This window comes from Emys orbicularis, chromosome 2 (genome assembly GCF_028017835.1).
Source record: "Emys orbicularis isolate rEmyOrb1 chromosome 2, rEmyOrb1.hap1, whole genome shotgun sequence".
Taxonomy (NCBI): Eukaryota; Metazoa; Chordata; order Testudines; family Emydidae; genus Emys; species Emys orbicularis.
Genome location: NC_088684.1, coordinates 195625495 through 195647667, shown reverse-complemented (window position 1 = coordinate 195647667; position 22173 = coordinate 195625495). Strand labels below are relative to the sequence as shown.

Here is a 22173-nt window from a genome sequence, read left to right as displayed (position 1 = left end):
AACAAGAATTCCTAAACCTTCTACATCGAAGTTTTACAGGAGAACCTCCACACTAGCCCAGTTTACTGCTAAAATCTGGTGACATCAACGTGCTTGAGGCAATTTACAATCTACTAAAAATTATGTTAGAAACCAGTGTTTTTAATTTTGCTTTAAAGCTGTAGTTCCAATATATTGTTTCTTTAGCAGTTAAAACTAATTGAACTACCAAGTTTCACCATAATAAAGTTAAATCATGTGCAGCCAGGATTTCCTAAATTTATATTCCCAAGGAGTTAATTCATACGTTTAAATACCAACATTAAATTTTTATTATTTGTGACTATGGGACGGACTGTCGATTTGCTTCTGTATAGATCTCCATTTCTGGAGAGAGTTAATTATTGTAACTGGTCCACGTAATGCAGAGTGTTGTGCGTAGTGAGAAATTCTCATGGTAGATTCAAATGTTTAAGGAACAGAACCATAAATCTGCATTTCTTTCCAATGACTACAAACACCCAGAAGTTCTTCTTTCAAAGCTTATATACATTTAAATATATGTTTAACCAAATAGGAATTTCTACCTATTTCCTTTCTGCACAGCATTACGTCAATTTTGATTCTGACGGATTACTGTTTTTTCCTCCTGTGTACCCAACAGCTTTAACCAAACGCAACATGATTCTCCACACAGCTAGCTTACATTAAATATGCATTACCTTGACAAGAGTCTACTTAATTGGATGGAGAACAGGTTAACTATGAGACTCAGAGTTCAGGTTCTTAATTTCTTCAGATTTATAACTTTTCTTCAAAAAAAATGTTATACAAAACAGATTTAATTCCTTTTCAAGGTAGGTCACTCCAAGCGGGTACAATACTGAAGTAAAAGGATATAAACAGGTAAAAATTCCTATTTCTGCACTGTATTACTTCAATTAAGAGACATAGAACCTCTCTAGAACTCTGCTTCCCAACTACTTGAAGGGAGAAATAAGATTTCAAGTCAGAAAATTTAATATACCTCACATGATTAAGTTACATTCTTCAAACACTCCAGACTAGTTAAAAGTAGAAAAGACTACACAGCTGAACAATACTTCCACCACAGAAGCTTTCCTTCTTTTGGCCCAAGATGACAATATGGATTAGCAGTATGCCAAATTCCCTACCGGTAATGGAAGATTTTCATAGATAAGACTCTTGAATCAGACCTTTGATCATTATCAAGTGTCTATGAATTAAGTACTTCTCCAATTCTAACAAAGTAACATACCGTATATACTCGTTCATGAGCCCGTTAGTTTATAAGCCGACTCCCCAAGATGGATAGGTAAAAATAGCAAAAACTATATGACTCTTTCATAAGCCGATCCTATATTTATGGGGTTGGCAAACTTTGGCTCCTGGCCCCTTAGGGTAAGCCGCTAGCGGCCCTGGACGTTTTGTTTACTTAGAGCATCTGCAGGAAAGAGCCCCTCGGCTCCTAGTGTCCGCGGTTTGCCGTTCCCAGCCAATGGGAGCGCGCCACTTCCCACAGCTCCCATTGGCTGGGAACGGCGAACCGCAGCCACAGGGAGCCGAGGGGCTCCGTGCCTGCAGACGCGCCAAGTAAACAATATATTAGATATTCAATTCAATGATTCCATAGAATTTAAAATCATCAAATTTTGGTGTAAACCCATTTATAAGCCGACCCCCACTCTTTGATGAGTCACTTTTTTACCGAAAATATTCGGCTTATGAACGAGTATATACGGTACTAATGTCCTGCAGAGGTCCAAGGTGTGCCACCTCCTTTCTAAGGGTGCATTAGATTTCATAGAAAATTTGGCAAGGAGATGGATTAAAATGAAAGATTAACACTTTGGCCAAGAAGATCAGAACCAAAATAACTTTACGTGGTAGAAAATTAGATATGGAAGTTGTGATGAATTATGCCAGCTCACTGACTCTTCTGAAGGAGACTAGGGCCACCAAAACAGTACTTTGAGAGTAAAGGATTAAAGGTATATTGTGATCATGAGTTCAGAGGGGGAATTAAAGATGACATTAGGGACCAAGTGAATGCTTCAACATGGGCCATCTGGGATAACTAGAGGTCTGACTAGTGCTCTTTGGGTACGTCTACACTTACTGGAGGGTCCGGCGGCAGGCAATCGATGTTCTGGGATCGATTTATCGCGTCTGGTTTAGACGCGATAAATCGATCCCAGATCGATCCCGGAAGTGCTCGCCGTCGACGCCGGTACTCCAGCTCGGCGAGAGGAGTACGCGGCATCGACGGGGGAGCCTGCCTGCCGCGTCTGGACCCGCGGTAAGTTCGGACTAAGGTACTTCGAATTCAGCTACGTTATTAACGTAGCTGAATTTGCGTACCTTAGTCCGAAGTGGGGGCTTAGTGGGGACCAGGCCTTTGATACTGGCGATAGGTGGCAACATAAACACTAAGATTAGCATGGTGGCTTTCAGAAACTGAATGACTAAGAGGTGGAAGGTTGCCTGGAAGCACTGCACCTTTCCTTTAATGGCCTCAACGAGTGACATACTGGGGATAGGACAAGTGGTGGGGGTGAGAGATTTCTCACCAGTAATTCTATTTGTTATCTCTTCTCCCATCCTACTCAGCAACACAAGACAATGTTGTATTTTCAACTACCAGGAAGCAAAGAGGCAAAAGTGTCAAGTGGGAGATTTCCACAGCAAAGTAGTAGTAGGATAGTATAAAATAGAGGAACTTCAAGTGATGTTTCCCAAGGGATGTAGGATGGAATAAATACTGGACCATGACAAACAATTACTAGTGAGTAATTTCCTCTTACTGTACATGCCACTTCTCCCATTCTCCCCAGTAATAGTCAGGAGGTGTTGCAAACATCAAGCCAGATGAGGTAGGCTTACCAAGAAGTGGTACTTGGAGAATCTTTTAGGCAAGAGCAATTTCAGTATATAAATACATGTTGGAAGGTGAGAAAGCATTCACAAGTGTTATTCCTAAATCCAGGTATCAGGAACAATAGGCCAATTACTGATGGCTGATCTCCAACAAAGTGGGAGACAAACTGATCTCTACATCTGGTTCCTGCCTGCCTGTGCATTTAATAACTGAATGCTTCTGGATTATGTTCACTTCTGATTACTGAAATTGTTTGTCAAATATGTTGACCTTTCTGGCTAAAAATCCAGAAGATGCTGACATCAACCGGATAGCAGCTATAGACATTTCTGGGGAAACTGCTAAAATCTATCCATAGTAAAGGCATGAGGACAACACTGAATCGGTCTCTTGAGTTTAGAAATGAAAATTCAACTGATATATGCAGTTAGATCGGTTGGAAAAGCAGGTTTTTGCTTTTCTGCTTTTGTTCTCATTAGACTCCTTAAAGATTCCGTGTCTAGACTCACTCTAAAGATGCAGCCTTTTACAGGGGAATGCAAGTAATTTGGGTCAAGACATCAGCCACACTGCTTGCCAGGCCACGATGATACTTTGGCCAAGATACTCGGTATCCTGGGCAGAATAATATAGAAAAGCTATAGCTAGGTGCTATGAAGAACCAATCCCTGAAGAATAAGGACAGAAAGAAGAATTCAAATGACATCTATCTGGATAGAAAATCATCAAGAATATTTCTTCACTTAAATTTAGTCTAAGAAATCAAGTCAAGTCCTATTTAATGAGGGAAAACAACTCATTACAGCTGATCATTATTAATCCAGTGAGATCAGAGGGAGACTGATGACTATTTCATTCATATCAACTAGATATGCATGTAAGCATGTCAGAATGAATGACTAAAGTACCAATTTCTTCTCATCTCAGTGTATGGTCACATTCTTTTGAGTTGGTGGAATTTTGCTCTTTATTTAAGTTGTTAAACTGGTTGTCTCTTATACAGAGCTGTCTTCTCGGTTTAATTAGGAAGAATAGCTTTTACAAACTGTTGGGCTGCAGAGATGGTACATAAAAAGACACCTCAGGACAACTGAAGTTATTAGGCTCCTACAACAGAGGTGTAAAAAGAAAGTTTTCCTCTCTCTTTAGCACAGCATTATCAGGAATCGAAAAGACTTTGGCATAGTAAGGAGAGAAGGAAACTGCTCTCAGCAATGAGCAGGCTGTATTTCCTACTAGGCTTTCCATTCTTTGAGCAGACTGGCATGCTAAGATGGTGTGGGAACCCGATGCTGCAGGAAGTTAAGTTTAGTAGTGCTCATGTGGAGTAAATAGTAGCAGTTTGGCTTGCAAGACGGCTTCAGCATATTGGTAGAGGGGCCACACAGACTGAACAGAAAGCTTAATGAAAAAGTCAGGTAGAAAGATGTTACAAAGGCTCTTAACTGAGCCTGCTGCTGCTGCTTTTTCTCCTCTACGAATGGAGTTCTCCTTCAGAAGGATGGTGCCTGTGAACGTAGGAAGCCACTATGAATTGTTCTTCAGGCTCTCTGCTGTCTTCTGGCAGAAAGGAACTGGAGCGTGCAGCAGGCTCTGGAGAGCCTGCAATGGAAGCCATGTCCCAAAATTAGGAGAGTCAGAGACAGGTTGTTCAACACAATTTAAGCAGCCTGGCTCCGGTACAGTAGATTTAGACTGGAAACAACATAAAGAACACTTTCTACCTCTTCATTCACAGTGTTTCAGCCACTTGTAAACCTCTAGCTGCATCTCTCCCAAGGAGGCAGAGAAACAAGAAAACCATCATGAACAAGTGTTGACAATATTGTTTTGTTTTACTCAAGATGCTTCTTACGTAGGAGGAAAAGTAACCCATTAATCTTTGAGCTGACATAGTAAAATGCAGAATCCAATGAGATGTTGTAAAAGCAGTAAAGACCCCCTGAAATCACTTATCACGGACACATTGGCAACCAGTCAGAAAGAACACATTGGTGTATAGCACTTCCCCACCCAATGAACCAGAATAACAGAGAAAAACAGAATTCAAAGCTAACAACATTCCTAGACCGAGCTGCCAACTGTCCAGTTTGGCTGGACAATTTCAGATTTTGAAAATCTTGCCCACCAAATGCCTCAGGACAGTTGAGAGCTATGAAGCAGAGGGAGCAATGGTACTATTGTGATCTGAACAGAGCAGGACCGCTTCCAGCTGCTCACTGACCCCCTTTTCTACCCTGGTTTGATTGTCTCTCTACACTACAAGCAGTCAGTTCATTTTATCGCTGTCGAAGCTTCTGCACGAAGATCAATGGAAGGCTCTCCTTGAGCAAGAAGACTATGAAACAGGTAGAGAGGAGCCAGGAAAGTAATAGGGATTAATTGCTGGAAAAAGTAGGGGGAGGGGAGAAACAGGCAGCCATTTGGGAAAAATAGAAAGAAGTTTTTCGAAGATCTCTTGGCTACTGAGGGTTCTTCTCTTCCTTTTTTCCCCTCTCACCCTTCTAGGAATAAAAACATTCACCAGAACACACACAGAATTGTCCCATGCTTGGGTTTCTGTTGGACCCCAGATTTTTAGTTAAGAAATTGTCACTATCAAAAGTGTTCAGATGTTGCAAAGTAGATAGACAAGAAACGGGGGGGGGGAGAGGGGGAAGAAGAGGGGCATTTTAAAAAAATTTTAGAAAGTTTATTTTGGATGGGCTTTTTATATCCTCAGAAAGAGCCTTATAACAGCTTTCCTTATCACTTATATCAATAAACGTAGATAAGTTGCCATATGACCTTTGTCTTGTACTGGAACTTTAGTAGCCTCCTAGCATGGTTCTTCAACTAAGTATCTAGTTGGTAAATAAGCCGGAAAGTCTGAGTCTATGTAGGTGATCAAGAATTGTTTTGTTTTTTAAAAGGGAGGATGTGTGTCTTACTTTTCCAGCATATTACAGGTTATTGCTTGTTTGAAGCATTACATTTTACCATATGGACAAAATCTGCATACTAATTTGCAGAATATCTTCTATTCACTACTGATTCAGACTATTGGGAAATGACATATTATAAAACCTCAAGGAATTTTTTTGTTGGAATGTTGCCACAAAAAAAAAAAAATCTACTAAGTGGTAGTATCTCCTTTTGCCTTTTTTTTTTTTTTCTTAATTCAACAAAACCTAACCTATTCTACACTAATGTGAATTTTTGATTATTATAACATTTGTCTGGAATAATGTGAATCTAACCCCAACTTGAATTTACTTGTTGCAATAAGCCTATAAGCACCTGTGAAGAACTTGACTATTTATAAAGGTAGAACAGTTTTGGGGTTTTCTTTTGGTTTTTTTGTTGTTGAGAAATTGGACAATTTTGTTTCATTTATGTTCTTTGAAAGCAAAGGAATAAGGAGAAGAAATAAGCAGCCTTTTCTTTCAAAGACCTTACTTGTGTACTGCTGGCTCAATAAGTCTCCTTTGGCAGTGGTTCTCAACCAGGGTCCGGGGCCCCTGGGGAGCAGGTTTCAGGGGGTCTGCCAAACAGGGCTGGCATTAGACTTGCTGGGTCCCAGGGCAGAAAGCCAAAGCACCACCTCATGAGGCTGAAGCCTGGGGCCCCGAGCCAACAGCTGAAGCTGAAGCCTGAGCAACTTAGCTGCATGGGGCCCCAGACAGTTGTCCTCCTTGCTACCCCTTAACACTGGTCCTGGCTTTTATGTGCATAAAAACAGTTATGGCACAAGTGGACCGTGGAGTTTTTATAGCATGTTGGGGGAGCTCAGAAAGAAAAAAGGTTGAGAACCCCTGTCCTATGGGTTATCATGTTTAGCTTCTAAGGTTATTTATTAACAGATTTACCTGTGCTTCCTCTTCTTCTTTCTTGGAGGAGTATCAACATCTTCAGCAGGAACTGGAGCAATAATACTAGATTCTTTTACTCTAAACTCATACACCTAGCAAGAGATACCATAACATATATCTCACTTATAGAAAATGAAGCTTTCTATTATGTTAGAATGATTTCCTCCAACACCTTACAAATTATAACAAGCCACAAAATTTCTTCCCTTTATAGATATATTTCTTATTTTATCTTATTTGATCTTAAATGATCAAATAAAAATAGCTGTGTATTTTAAATTGTATGATACATTGAAATCACTAAAATTCATTGTACAAATTTTTAAAAATCAGAGAAGACAGGGTTCTCAGGAAAACCAAGTTGGTTAATAAATTCTCTTATAAGAATGAGTATTAACATATATTTTCTATCCAGTTTTGAAAATAGCATGCTGCCACCAAAATAAGCAATTTTCACTTCTTACCTGCCTGCATGTTTTGGTCCCAATTAATCTAGCAATTGCACAGAAGTTGTCATAGTAGGTGCCAATGAGAACTCTGAACATCGAGGCTTCTGCACCACTCCATTCCACATTCTCAGGAGGCTCAATATTTGGCTTCATCTTTATTGGTGTCTGACACCTGGAATTTGCCTCTGCAACATCAAGAGCATCAATCAGGTTGAGGCTTCTCTCACAATTTAAGTTTCCATGACTCTTAAAAACATCAAGTTATGTGTGAACTGTAACAGAACAAAGTCCTGGGGTTTTTTTAAGTGAGAAGACACCACATACAGAAGTTTTTACACATCTTCAGACAAAAGCTATAATCAGACAGTGGGAAGAATTCACAGTCTAGCACAGTAGCACAGTCTAGCTTCTGAAAGTATTCAGGAGACAGTGCCAAACAAATGAAGTTATTCTGAACTTTCATTATAAGGCTCTCTGTGATAAAGATACTATCCCATATCTTCTAATTAAATTAGAAGTCCAAATACACCCAAAAATGTGTGGCTTCTAAGGTTGCTTAATTATGGTTTGAGACCTCTCCTCACAATCCATTTCTTATTAAAGCATTGATTGGCCTCACCAGAGGAACTGGATGTTTCATCTTTCTTCTCTTCTTCCTCTTTATCATTATTTTCACCTCCAGTTTCTGCTCCTGCTTCCCTGTCACTATCTGTGTCCTTTGATTCCAACACATTTATTGTTGGTGTGCTGGGCCTGCTGGTGTTATTTGGAAGTCTTCCTCTTCGGCGGCCACCTGGGCGCTTTGGTGGTGTCTTTATTCGCTCAGCAGTCAGAGCAGCTGCAAACTCCTTTGCCCCTTCCTAAATAAAGAATAATAGAGTCTTCAGTACATGGGTTTTAAATGTTTTAATTTGGGGAGGAGGGAGGTGAGAGGTGAGAATGGATCACTAGTCACTTAAAGCCAAAGCCCGAATCATGAAAAAATTCATAATTTACACAGCAGGTTTCAGATAAAGTAACTATTTACATATTTTAATATAAATCTAAAAATGTTTATCCACAATGCTTTTGAGTCGTCTCATGCTCATGATTTTTACTGTGTGCATCAATAAAGTACACACAGTTTGAGATATCAATTTACTTAGCTTTGATATTAGTGCCCACATTCTATTTTCACTTTGACTTAAAGAAATGAAAAAATACTTTCATCTTTGATGATGGACAAATAAAAATTTTCCAGCATAAAGTCCATTGCCAAAAACAGAAATGTTGGGAACTGCTAAGGTGTTATAGCTAAAAGAGGTCTGGTATTACAGGGAAAGATGAATACAGCATAGTATTTTCTCTCATTTTCTTTGAGATGGATATGATTGAGAGAATGTATAGCAAACAATTTTTGGATTAGAAAATTATTTCTCCTACAAAAATAACCCTTAAAACTGAGAGAAGTGTGGTGGGGTTTGAAACTATATCAACTAAGTTCTCCATCCCTCACCCATATCAGCTTCTTAAGGGACACAAACATTGGCGGAGACCCTCCCTGACAATGAAACAAATCCCTGCAGTTTATGAAATTTATGACAGATAAATTACAGATCAGGGCTCAGTTCATAACTCTCTTACACCTGCGGTAAAAGGTCAGTAGACAAGCCCCAGCTCAGGACTGGGCCTGTTAACAGTGCATTACTGAGAGAGGAAGAGACTCATATAGGGTTACCATACATCTGGGTCTTCCCCAAACGTTTTCTTGTTTTTGATCCTCCACCCTCTGTCCGGGCGCTTTTTTCAAATAAGAGGCAATGTCCGGATTTTTGCAAACAGAGGTTGCAGTTCAGAAAGACCTATCTCCATGCCGAGATTGGTCCCTCCCCTGCAGCCACAGCTGCTGGATCCTACCCACCCAAGCCCCAGCTCCCAGCTTTGGGGAGGGGGAGAGGCAGGGAGGTGCTGGCAGACTGCAGATGCTGTGTTCTGTGCCTGCGACAGCTGCCCTGCCATCACTACAGGGAGCAACACACAGCCCCCCCCCACCTGGAGAGTGAGGCAGCAGGTTCCCCCCTCCAGGTGCCCCTCCCAGTATACACACAAACCCCTCCAACACCCCCCAAATACTCCCTCCCAGTGTACACACACACTCCTCTAGCTCCCCCCTCTCCTCTAGCTGCCCCTTTGGCCGTGTCCTGAAATATGGTAACCCTATACTCACACTGTTAGAGGTACGTACTTTCATATGAAATAATTCAACTTCCCAATTTGAACTTTGGCCTGGTCACTGGAGTCACTATCCTTACTTTTATGAAAAGTGCTATGAAAACTTTGACTGCAAGTTGCTAGCACCTAAATTTCACATCTTCATTAGCACAGTATCTCCTAACACCACATGGGACCTTAGTCATCAACAGAGTTTCCTACAGCACTGCATAGTATGGCTTGACTAGATTCATTTCACTACGGGCTTAACCTTTTTCAACACTTGATTTTTATTTTTTGCTAAATAGAAAGTACAAAAAAAACCTCAACTCTCCATCTACCCAATGAAATAAGTTATCTTACCAGATGCTGATAACAATGCTGTCCACAAGGTTTATTATCTATTGCTGTTTCTGTATTCTTCCGTTTGTAAGTGTTAGGAGTTGCGTGGAATGCTGTAAAACAAAAATATTTCTCAAATAAGTATTTTTAAATGTGTGTTTCACAAATACTTACAAAATTGAAAATTTATCTGAACTTCACCAAAAGTGGCCTGATGGCAACCATAGTAATAGTGAAAGAAAAACCTAAATGGTATTTTATTTACCATTTAAAAAAAATAAAAAAAGAGTGGGCAAGTAAAATTGTGCAAAGCTGATAACTTATAGTATGTTTCCACCTATTCAGATCACTTAAGTAAAAATGATTACCCTTTTCTCTCTCTTACACACACACACACACACACACACACACACACCAGGGGCAATGTCCTGGGTTAGTTTGGTTTCCCCCACCCTCTTTCAGACAGAGCATTGGTACTACCAGTGGGAGTCAAACTTCTTATTCACAGACTTTCCATCAAGAACATGCTCCTTCCTGCTTCAAGACCAGGACAAATAGTGGTTGACAACTAGGCAATCAATCCTGATTTTTTCAATTATCATCAAAGATCTCATTTACATTAAACCTCTGGAACTTTAAAAAGTGGGAGCCAATTTTTACTATACCCACTTCCAGGCCACTTTACACTGCTCTGAAAGCGTAAAGAGGCCTTAGTGTAAATGAGACTTCAGTGTTCGCATAGATGCAAAATGAGCTTTAATAATTCCCTTAACTGTTCCTTTGACGTCCGAAGACCACCTCAAAAGAACTCTTCACCACACAAAAATACAATAAAAAAAACAAGCCCTTTCGAATATCTTGACTTTCCTCTTTTTGTTGTAAGATCCTAAGTAGTGTGGGGAAACTCGCAGCTACACTGTCAATAGAATGTGTGTTCTAAATTATGTAGGTGCTTTTGAAAATTCCACATGCAGCCTGATGGTTATTCAATTAGTTCTCCAGTATTTAAGGGGAAAACTGAAATGACCTAATGTTTCCAATTTCTTTTTAAGAGTGTGCATGAAGATTAAATACCACCTCTGAGGTCATCTTTATACATCATAAAAAAGCAATGAAGAACACACTTCTGTTCTGTGGTTCACCGTCAACATTTCAAGAGACATTCATATGATCATTTGTTCAAAAGATACTTAGCCCTCTTAACCACAGATCAGGGTCACCATGGAAGCATAATCTAGATAATCTACCTCACTGATATCTTTCTGTATTAGCTACGCCTGAACTGAATAAATATAGCCAAGAAGGAAGATAAAAAATCAACTCCTTTTCAGAGGAATCCAATGACAGAGGGGGAAAAATTGGTAAGAAACTGAATGTCACTTATATTTCCAGTAGGCTATTATACACAATGAAGAAAACAAATATTTTTACAAGTGCTATTAAATACAACATGGTATTGTTCTTTAATTAAAAGAAAATGTGATCATTGTGATGCCTGCCTTGAATTCACAGTGCTCCGCTACCCAACTCAGAAAATTAACCATTATTTTAGGGGGAGGGTTTTGGGGTTGTTTTTTTTTTTAAAGCTACTATACAAAATAGGTTAAACTAACCCCAGTGTGGAGGGCTAATACAGCCCTCTATGACTCTACTTAATTCCTAGAGTGAGAATCAGGCTCTGAAAGGATAACTAGCCTCCATTTAGCCTCTAGTATACATTGACTAATATTTATTTTTAAGGCTATTAAAGATCTTTTACAATTTTGCCATATTAACATAACAGCAGTGTTTACATTTCTCCCTCAATTTAGTATAGGGAAAACCTGAATAACATGAATTATTTTCAAGCAGCAATAGTTAAGATGTAAAAGCAATTGCTGTGCATTTACAAGATCGTATGTCAAGTCTCAATGGCAAGCAATTTAATTCCATAGTGAAAATCTGATACTCAGATTGCACAATTCTGAAGCACAAAAGATAACACATTTTAGACTCTGGTAGTACATATAGCAAAATACAAAGAAGAGTTTGAACTCAATATCACAAAGACTGAAACACTAAACATGCTAAGCCAGATCCTCAGCTGATGTAAATCGATGTAGCGCCAAAGACTGACATAGAACTGCACCAATTTACATCAGGACCTGCTATCCTCTTTGAAATTAGTGTAGTTCTAGGGTACTTTTTAATCCCACAACCTAAAAGGAATTGGTATATTTGGTTCCAATTTAAACCCAATAGTTACCAATAAAGCCCAGTTCAGGCTTTAGTAAGTACAAATTTAAAAAAAATAATAATAATAATGGGGGGTGGGGGAGAGAGAACATTCATGAGACTCAGACTGTTCCCCAATACTTTGTATTGCTCCACGTAGGCTTTGTAATCTGATGTCTGAAATTGTGATTCTTAAGCACCATAAGTCTTTACATTGCTTTATAATATCAAATAAGATATTAACAATACTATTTTAGTTAAAAAATTCTTACCACCAGGTGTCCCAAATATGTTAAATAACTCCTTACCAAACACTATATTTAGAAGTAATAGCTGCATTGTTGAACTCTCAGTTACTAGGAAGTGCCAAAGTTCAGGATAAATGCACAACTTCAGCTCTGCCCCCTTTGAAGTATGCATTATACTTAACTAACATTTCTTTTCCCTCTACATTGAAGTTTATAGCTTTAATATTGTATGTAGTTTCTACACCTATACATCCTTGATGTGTTCAGATGTTTTGTACATTAAATATATGAAATATACACTCAAAGAAATCTTATACCTCAAAATATTTAATGCCAGAAGTTTTAAACATTATTTTTCAGTTTCTAAAAATAATGAAGGGAAGCAGGAAAACAGAAAGCAATAACACAGAGGAAAAGCAAGTCTTTCCGTATTTAAAATGTTTAGTGCTGAAAATATGGACTTTTTATTGTTCTGAAAGACTTTTACTTTCTTCTATATTAACAGTTTCTCCTCTCCTCTATCCACAAGGAAAATGGCTCTGCAGTAATTTGAGAATACAGCTGGGAACACTGGTTGCAAGTGGTTTACAAGACTGTAGAAATCTGCAGAAATCAAAACTATTTTAGTTATATGTATCAGTTTCACACGTGAACATTTTCATTATGACCTCTTATGGGTGCGGCTATATTTGTCCTAAAAATGTGTGCCAACAATTTTCTTCCTGGTCTGCACAAAAGCAAATTTATAAAACAAAACCAAAAAAGACAAATCTCTGCTGTTGTGCTTCTGTTCTATTACAAACTAGGCATTTCAGCATTTTAACACATCACCACAGACATCTGAAAAAGAAGGTGCATCAGGAGTTAACATACAAATACTTTAAAAACTACACCACGAGAATTTTGTGTCAGTCAGTCAAAACTGTGTTGGGTATTTTTTGTTGCTGTTGGTTGGTTTCTGATGGGGGGGGGGCAGGGAAGAGGACCCATTTGCATAGAAGGGATGTCAATATTGTGAATGTCATTCTTGCAATAGTGGAAAGTTTTTGTTGTTGTTTTCCTCCCCCCAATAGTGGAAGGTTTCAGTTTCCTAGGGATGCTAGAGTCTGAAAGTTCATTCCATAGCCGGATCTCTTCAATCAAGATTGGAATCATTCTCCTGGGATTTGTGATCTGCATTGTCCCCAATTGGCTCACAATCGTCAAGACCTTACTCATTCCTAATATTTATGAAGATGCAAACACATAGGCAGTATTTTAGTCTGGAATGTACATTTGTTCCATAAACAAGCTTTTTGGGAAGTTCTCTATACCCAATAATTATCCTTCTTCTAAATTCTGTTATTCCAAACACTTAGGTATAACTACGAGCAAAAGAAGACAGTAATACACGCTGTTCCAGTAATGTCATCGCCTGTATATAAAGGGGTACCCAGCTCATCAAGTGTACTTGACATTTCAAAAGTTAATGATAACTTCTTTCCAACATTTTATTAGAAATTCAAAATATTTGGATAAAAAACTTGAAACTATATAAAGTGATGCTAGTCTCAATAAGAAGGGGGTCTGGACTGATAAACAGGAGGATTAAAAAGAAAAACAGATCAAGTGGGTAATTTCCATTCTCTCTGATTCTCTATGCCATTCCAGACCCTTGGACCTCCCAAAGTAGCATTCTGATTGCTATAGGGTGGAATTAGCACTCCACAATGGGCTCCTCCATTTCCTCCAAAAACTGCATCTGCTGAGGTCTTGACTTCATCCTGCAGTGCTCAGCAAAGGTGTGAAGGTAGCACACAGTGGCATTTTAACAGATTGCTATCAGAGATGCATCTGCTTTGTCCAAGAGGCAGCTCATTAATATTGAGTGGACCCTAAAACGCTGCCAACACTATCTTCTCACTACTGAAGTAAACTTTGCCAATTAGTTGTTTAGTCCCAATTCAACAAGGTAGATTTGGCTAGATGTCCTTTTTTAACGCCTTCATATAAAATGAAAGGTGTCTCAGACAGTCTGAATTTCTGGGTGCTTTTCAGATAAATGTTTAAAGTTCTAGTTCCATTCAAACAATGCTATCTTGCTTCTTTGTTGTTACTGGGGGTAGGACAAGGAAAGTAGCAAATACATCCTGCTTCTGAAGGAAAGAGGAGGGGAACTTCATTAAAAAAACATGTGGCGCTATCTTAAGTGCTACCTTGTCCTGATGAAAAACTATGTAGGAAGGAAGCTGGTAGATAGCAGGTAGGACCAAATTACCTTTTCATTATGGCTTGATTACCAGTCTCAATTTCTTCAGTCTTTTTATTTTTAAAAAAAAAAAAAAAACTGTGATGCAATGAGCCCCCAATGGCACATTATCTGCATGAACCTGAAAGGTTACAGTTCCTGCTGAATTAACTTTCAGTGAGCCAGCATTCATCCCCATGTCCTAACTGTCCTGCCAAAATTCCAGGATATATGAACTTCCTACACAGCACAGGAATAACACCTATATTGCCACACTACCTTCCAAATTCTCATACTGCAACGGGATAGATTATTTATCAAGATTAAAATGGTACTGTAGGATATTCTGATGTTTATTTACAGCCATGCCATATCCTTGAAGCAAGTTTGATCACTGTGGATGACAAAGTCTAATGTGAGGAGATTTATTGCTGGAAGCCAAAATGACAATTGCAGATTCACCCATTCTGTGAACTAGTGTCATTTTGGCCACTCCTCAATTATGAGGATAATGTGTTCTGTGGGCCTGGCTATCTTTTGTAGTACCTTCCTCACCATGGGCCGGAGCAGGAATACCTATATGCCAAGGTAAATTCAACTTTTAGACATCTATTCCCTCAAAACCGAATAGGGAATATCATATTTATTCTCTGAACTTCTGAAATACTCAAGACATCCTGTTGCTTTAGTATTAATCAGATCGATATGTTGTTCCCCATACTGCCCTGAACAGCTTGTGACTGATTTTTCATTCCACTAGACATATGTTGTCTGCTTAGCTAGTCTTTCATGTTGTTTCAATTCTCTGCTAGGAGAGTAGCTGACAGTTCTAGTGGGTGTTTTTTCCACGTCAACAGCATGTGCTGTTCTTTGGCCATCTTTTTGTCTCCCTGCCTATTTATGTAGGCAACTGTGATTATGCCATCACACTGCACTCAAAATGACTAGTTGGGAAGCCTGTATCAGAAGTCTCACCCGTCTCATATGGAGGTAGTTGATCAACCATGTCCCCCCCATCCCCTCCCCCCTTTGCAGCCCATTTGCTTTGAGCAGTTATTTGGAAAGATGGGCACAATACTACATTCCAATAGATCAGATATATTCAAAGTTCTCCCATGGGAATGACCCAGGTTACAGCCTTTTCCCCAAGTTAATGTTATCAACCACCACCTAAGAGAGCCACAGCCAACATTTGAAAAAAATGTTACATTTTGGTTCCCAGTGGGAGAGCAGAAAGGACTGCGCATTGCCCTACAGAAGCGGGCTAAGGCACCACTTACATTTTCACTGCCATGGATCCCAGTACATGCAATTCTACAGCCAATGACTAAGAGCATACAGGAAGACATGTATCTGACACTGAAATATGCCATGCCTGTGCCATGCTAAGAAAACTCTGCCAGCTTCTGAGCTGAAGCAGACTAACTGCTAAGATAAGAATAGGGGGCTCTTTGTTCAATTAACAATCCAACAATAGCACTCTAGGAAGGTGCACAGAAAACTAATAGGATGCCATTCCCACCTATCCCAATTTTGCCAGCCAATCATCTCAATATATGCTTTTCTTTCAAGGCTGCTACAAGTACTATCACCACCTTGGTGAATGTCCTTATGACTGTTTACAATTTAAAAACAGAAGAGACTGATGAAAATTTTAAAAGCACAGAAATCACTGATAACGTAACAAGCTATTCTGAGTTGACTGAATGGATCAGTGACTTCAGGGAAACTTGCAACATACATTGGGTATACGTTGCATTTTTCTGGAAACTGAAATTTATGGATCCATACTGGGTGCTACATGGGCCCTTTGGTCTGGGAAAACCAGGATGATGCCCTAGATTTTCAATAGGTGAGCCAAAGTGTTTTAGGTGCTCTGCCTTTTTGTGAGGCAGCAGCAAGTGAACCGGATAAGATATCTGGGTTTAGAACAACTACTACTTCTTAGCATATGCAAAATGTGCCTGGGGTAGCATGTGTCCAGGATTCATCACTGAATTTGGTCTGATGGCTGGATCATTAGCTTCTCTGGCCCAGGCCGGGCACTGATGGGGAGTAGGATGTGAATACTGATCCATGGCTCCCCAGTTCAGAACTGATGTCTATTGAATAGCCTCATTTAAAGACAATGGAGATCCAAACTCATGTTGGCTGATCTACTGAGGAAGTGGCAAAGGCTACCAACTATGGTATCTGACACTGCATGGGTCAGCATATCTTCATGCCAATCTGCTTGAAGGCAAACAAAGAGGAATGCTGTTCCAACCTCCGTGGAGACAAAAGGAATGGTCTTTACAGTGAGTGTGAGTGTGTTACATTGAGCTCTCCTCCTCTGGGGAGCCAGCACCTAGTCAAGTTTAGACTGAAAGGAATACTGCTATTTCTGAGGCTTGATGTGTGGGGAACCGATTTCATGTATCTAGAGTTCTTTGCCAAACAGAAGTGGCTCTTTAAAGGCTTGGCCAAGGGTCGGCAACCTATGGCACACGTGCCAAAGACGGCACGCAAGCCGATTTTTAATGGCACGCTGCTACCTGCCAGGGTCCCGGCCGCTGGCCCTGCTCAGCCCACTGCCGAACCCAGGCCAGCAGCAGGCTGAGGGGGGCCGGCGGCCGGGACCCCGGCAGGCAGCAGCGTGCCATTAAAAATCCTGCCCGGCCCGCTCTTCTCCGCCCCTCCCGCCGGCATTTGCACATGCTTTCCTGACCTCTGTCACTTCCGGTGGAAGGTTGCGTTTCCGGGTTAGCTTGTCCATACCGCTACCTGGTGTCCGCGGAGTCTGAGCGGCTCCGGAAGCGGGCCCGCCGGCGAGGGCAGGAAGAGGGACCCGGCCCCACAGGAGTTGCAGCGCCCGTGAGGACCGTCTGCCCTCCATCCCCTCGAACAACTAGAGCCCAGCTGGAAACCTAGGAATCCAGAGTCCTCGCTCCCAGCACTCCTCCTCCAAGCGTCAGACACCAGCCCCTTCCCGGAGCCCAGGAGTCCCAACTCCCACCTCGCTCCCTGCCCTACCCCCCACACACCCCTAAGCCCCTGGCCTGATCCCTGCACCCCCCTCACACACATCCAGTCCTCTGCCCTGACCCCTGCACCCCCCCACACACACCTCCAGCCCCCTGCCCTGACCCCTGCACCCCTCCTCACACACCTCCAGCCTCCTGCCCTGACTCCAGCACCCCCGACCCCAGCCCTGACTCCAGCACCCCCCCACGACCCCAGCCCCCCCACACCCTGACTCCTGCACCCACCTCACATGCCCCCAGCCCTCTGCCCTGACTCCTGCACCCCCACACATACTCAGGCCCCCCACACCCCATGCCCTGACTCATGCATCCCCCACATCCCCACCCCCACCCTGAGCACCAAATGGGAGCTCCTGCACCGCCCCCTTCCTCCCCCCATTCCCACCTACACCTCTCACACCAAATGGGAGCTGCACAGGTAAGCACTCCACACCCAAACCTTCTGCCCCAACCCTGAGCCCCCTCCCTCATTCTAGCTCCTGGCCAGACCCTACACCCCAACCCCCAGCCTGCTCCTTCACCCCCAACCCTGTGCTCAGTGCACTCCCACCCTCAGCTCAGTGCAGAGAGAGAGAGGAAGAGAATGGGCTCGAAGCAGGGAGAAGGTAGGTACCCACTCTATGTGGGCAGGGCCGGGACCCCAGACGGCAGTGGGCTGAGCAGCCCACTGCCAGTCTGGGGTCCCGGCCGCCAGCCCCGCTCAGCACGCTGCCGGCCCCGGGTTCTGGCTGCCGGCCCCTTGCCAGCCGGGGTCCCGGCCGCCGGTCCCACTCAGCCTGATGCCGGCCTAGGTGAACGGAACCCCAGGCCGGCAGCGGACTGAGCGGGCTGGCGGCGTAAGCTCAGCATTTTAATTTAATTTTAAATGAAGCTTCTTAAACATTTTGAAAACCATGTTTACTTTACATACGACAATAGTTTAGTTATATAATATAGACAGAGAGAGACCTTCTAAAAAACGTTAAAATGTATTACTGGCACGCGAAACCTTAAATTAGAGTGAATAAATGAAGATTCGGCACACCACTTCTGAAAGGTTGCCGACCCCTGGGCTAGGCCATACAGGCAGATCACAGCTTCCTTACTACAATGGATTTTGCCTTTGTTATAGATATAAGTAGCATCATACACAAATTGCATTGCTGCATCTAAAAGAACGTAGAGCACAATAGCTCTGAATGTTCATCTTCAGCCTTAGGGGTTTTGCACGGTTCTGCAGCCATCTAAGCACTGTGCTAGATTATTCTACCTTGAAGATGGGTATCCAGAGTACCTTAACATCTCAAATGTCTATCGTTCCATCAAGGAAGTAGCCATCCTTGAATGGCAACATGTACTTGTGGGCTTCTTAGTGAAGACCTGTGTGTCTTCTCTGCATAATGGATATAGTATTTTCATGAACCTGTTCAGCACAGACTTCCTGTTTGGAAATGCTTATTTCTGGTCTATCAGTTCTTTGACATGCAGGTCCAGAGCTAATGTTTTCAGTGCCTATAATGGGCTCAGAAAGAGACACTGGATCTGCTGAATTTCCTGCTTCAGTGTATTATGTTCTTGGTATCAGGTCAGGCAAATCTTATTTTATAGAAATGGAATTTTCTCTCTAACTCCCCAGCTCAGGAAAAAAAATTCTTGAGACTAGAAGTTATTGGTCTAATCCTTTATGATTTCACCACCCTCATGTGGGTCATCACTTCAAGACAATTTCTCATTTGGAAGCTACTGGTTAATGAGTCTCTTTACTTGAGTTCACTAACAAGTAATTGTATATTGTACTCCCCTCAGTGTCAAATTCAGACAGTCCAAAATCCTTTGCACTCATTCTCTAGTTGCTTCACACATCCTGGGCTCTTGGCTTCAGGATGAGGAAATAAAAGAACCATTCCTCTGATGGTACTCAGGGAAGTCCTTTATTGTTCCCACTTGGAAATGGAAACTGACTGTCTCTCAACACTTTGTTAAAAGATTTCTTCAAAAGGTATGGGCAATATGAATTATAACTGAATAGGGCATCCTTTCTGAATGATTTCTAGGACACAACTGTCTAAAAATAATTCCACTCCATAAGACTAAGAGGGCTAGGAGTAATCTCTGGTGTGTTCTCAGAAGAGAATAAAAGAATAAAGCAGTTCACGGATATTCATTTCCCCTGCTAAGGACCGAAAAAATCTCAACAGGGAAAGAACAAATCCCTCCAGCACACATCTGGTCAGTTTTCAATCTCCCTATGATAAAAAGAGATAAGTATGATAATTTTGGAATAGTATTGGGAAACAATTTTTTTTTATTTATTTATTTTTTAAAGTAAAAGGGAAACACCACTACAGGCCAGGCACTCTATCAACTTCAAAAATGCAAATATGAAATCAAACTACACTAAATAATATAGCCAATATTTCAAAGATCAGAAACTACAATTTTCACACCACAAGGAAGTTAACATGTCTATTGTTAGCAGATTTTAGCATATCTATTGTTCTCTTTTCTTATTCTGTATTGTACTCTGTGGCTACTTTAGAGTTTCTTGAGGTCTCATAAAATGAAATGTAGATTTACAAAAAGGCTATTGCACTTACGATGTAAGAAGCAATCATATTTAAAACAGCGCCTACAGAAGAGCGTATGAAAGGAGTGCAGACTCTGCTCCCTCTGAACAGATTTTGCATTTGGTCCATCTATGTTTGGTGTGCACTCAGGAGGAAGAGCTCCTGGCAGCTGCTGCTCTGTGAGTTCTTTGTATCTTCAAAAAGAAAAGTAAATAAAAGGCATTGTTTATTCTATTCAGAAAGGGTCAAGTTTTGCTGTAACACCACTGTAAATCCAAAGTAACTCCTGATTTTAATGTATTTATTCTGGACTTACTGGTTTAACTAAGAAAAATCTGGCACTAGACACTTACAATAAACTGCCTACTAAAAAAAGTTGTTCTACAATATTTATCTTGGCAAAAACGTGAAGTTAAGTTATCTTTGGTCTGTGATACTATAGCTTAAGTCAAAAGCCAAATTACTTAAATCAAATATTACGTAAAGTATATCAATAAAGGCTACGTTCAAAGGCATGACTAAGTAACTCTGTACTTATCCCCCTCGCCCTGCCTCAGGATTAATGAGAATCACAGGGAAGGGATGTATTTACTTTTCAAAAATGTTTTTTTCCCCAAATGCTTTCCTCCACCAGCCCCCTCGCCCTCCTCCTCCCCAAAAGATCACTGCAACAAAGCATTTCCTCTTTCCTTCACCATACTAAGAGGACAATATATACCCATACAAAAGTGATTTCTGGCTGCTTATAGCGAAGGCTAACAATAATAAATAATACCACCACCTCTTCTATATAGCACTTTTCATTTGTAGATCACAAAATGCTTTACAAACAAGGTCAGTAACCATATCCCAATTTGACAGCTCTCACCCAAGGTCACCCAGTAGCCCGGGACAAAGGCAGGAAAAGAACCAGGTCTCCTGAGTCCCAGTCCAGTGGTCTATCCACTAGGCCACACTGCCTCCCTTATGTCTGAAACAGCCACCCTTCAAGTATCACCTACATAAACAGTAAAGCTGTAGTCAGTTTATTCATAACTTCCCAATCTTGGGGCTAGAGTGGTCAGATCCTACTCAAAACATCAACAAACTTTAATACAGTAGAACCCAATTTATCTGAGACTCCATTATCCACCTCTCCGTATTATCTGAGCCAAGCTCCACCCATTCTCTGGATTATACAAATTTTTGTTTATCCTATCTGGCTCTGGTCCCAATAAAATCAGATAAATGGGGTTCCACTGTAGCTCTTTTCTAGACAGTACAGAAATCCAAGTACCATATTATGCAGTGTACCAACACCTCTTAAGAAATCAAATCTTACTTCTCCTTCAATTCCTCTGCTGTACCCTTGTCCGGAAACATCGAGGAAATGGCTTCAAATATCTTGTCAGAAGGAAACTTCCGAGGTGGATGGCTCTCTTTGTCTGCACAGAGAAGCAGACAAAGAAATATGAAGACTAATAGGAAATATTTTCTGAATAATATTGTGCTCCTTTGGTATTTCACACAGTAACTTTATAAATGTTAATCTACTTGTAAATTTACTGTTTATACCAATATTTAAGGATGAAAAAAGCTGACCAAGAACCTAAATTACAAAGCAAAGAAAGAATTAGTTCTTCAAAAATCTGACGCTTTCGGTTTATAATTACAGAGAAGTTAGATTAAGGAGTTTAAAATGATTTTTCCTACCAACAGGTTCTTCTGGACAAATGATAAGTTATGTTATTTTGCCATCAGCAGTCATTCACGTATCTGCTTGATGAATGGTGCTGTCTTCCTCAGTAAAATACTGCACCACTGTATCCTTCAACGACAGTGCAGGAGTTGACCATCTCCCTGTGTTGGCAGTGGTCTATGATTAGCAACACCACATTTTGCAACACACTATGCTAATCTGGGACTGACCGGTATAGGGAAATGCTGAGGAAAGAAACTATTTCTAACCTGTTCCATAACTCTTGTTCTTCAAGATGTGCTGCACATGTCCATTCCACTTCAGGCGTGTGTGCGCCCAGTACGCTGTTGGAGATTTTTCCGTCAGTGATGCCCATTGAGATGGTGCATGTGCCCGCTGCTGCGCGATGGTTTAAAGGGCAGAACCACTGCTGACCTCCCTCATTTCATTCTTACTGGACAGAATCCAATACAGGGGGAAGGAGGACGGGTCATGGAATGATATGTACATCATGTCTCAAACAACAG

The 22173-nt window shown here is 41.1% G+C and overlaps 1 protein-coding gene across 5 annotated transcripts in view; it reads right to left on the bottom strand.

The window, feature by feature from the left end:
* Positions 1 to 22173, bottom strand: part of EZH2 (enhancer of zeste 2 polycomb repressive complex 2 subunit) — a 48700-nt gene that overhangs the window by 10247 nt on the left and 16280 nt on the right. For 4 of the 5 annotated variants that reach the window (XM_065398043.1, XM_065398045.1, XM_065398044.1 and 1 more), the window contains 6 exons: positions 21290 to 21392; positions 19999 to 20162; positions 9732 to 9823; positions 7798 to 8038; positions 7194 to 7363; positions 6727 to 6821 (listed from right to left, as the gene is read on the bottom strand). In XM_065398043.1, coding sequence (XP_065254115.1) covers positions 6727 to 6821; positions 7194 to 7363; positions 7798 to 8038; positions 9732 to 9823; positions 19999 to 20162; positions 21290 to 21392 — 865 coding nt within the window. Of the gene's footprint in view, positions 1 to 6726; positions 6822 to 7193; positions 7364 to 7797; positions 8039 to 9731; positions 9824 to 19986; positions 20163 to 21289; positions 21393 to 22173 lie in introns of all 5 variants that reach the window. The other variant, XM_065398042.1, reaches the window with a different exon arrangement.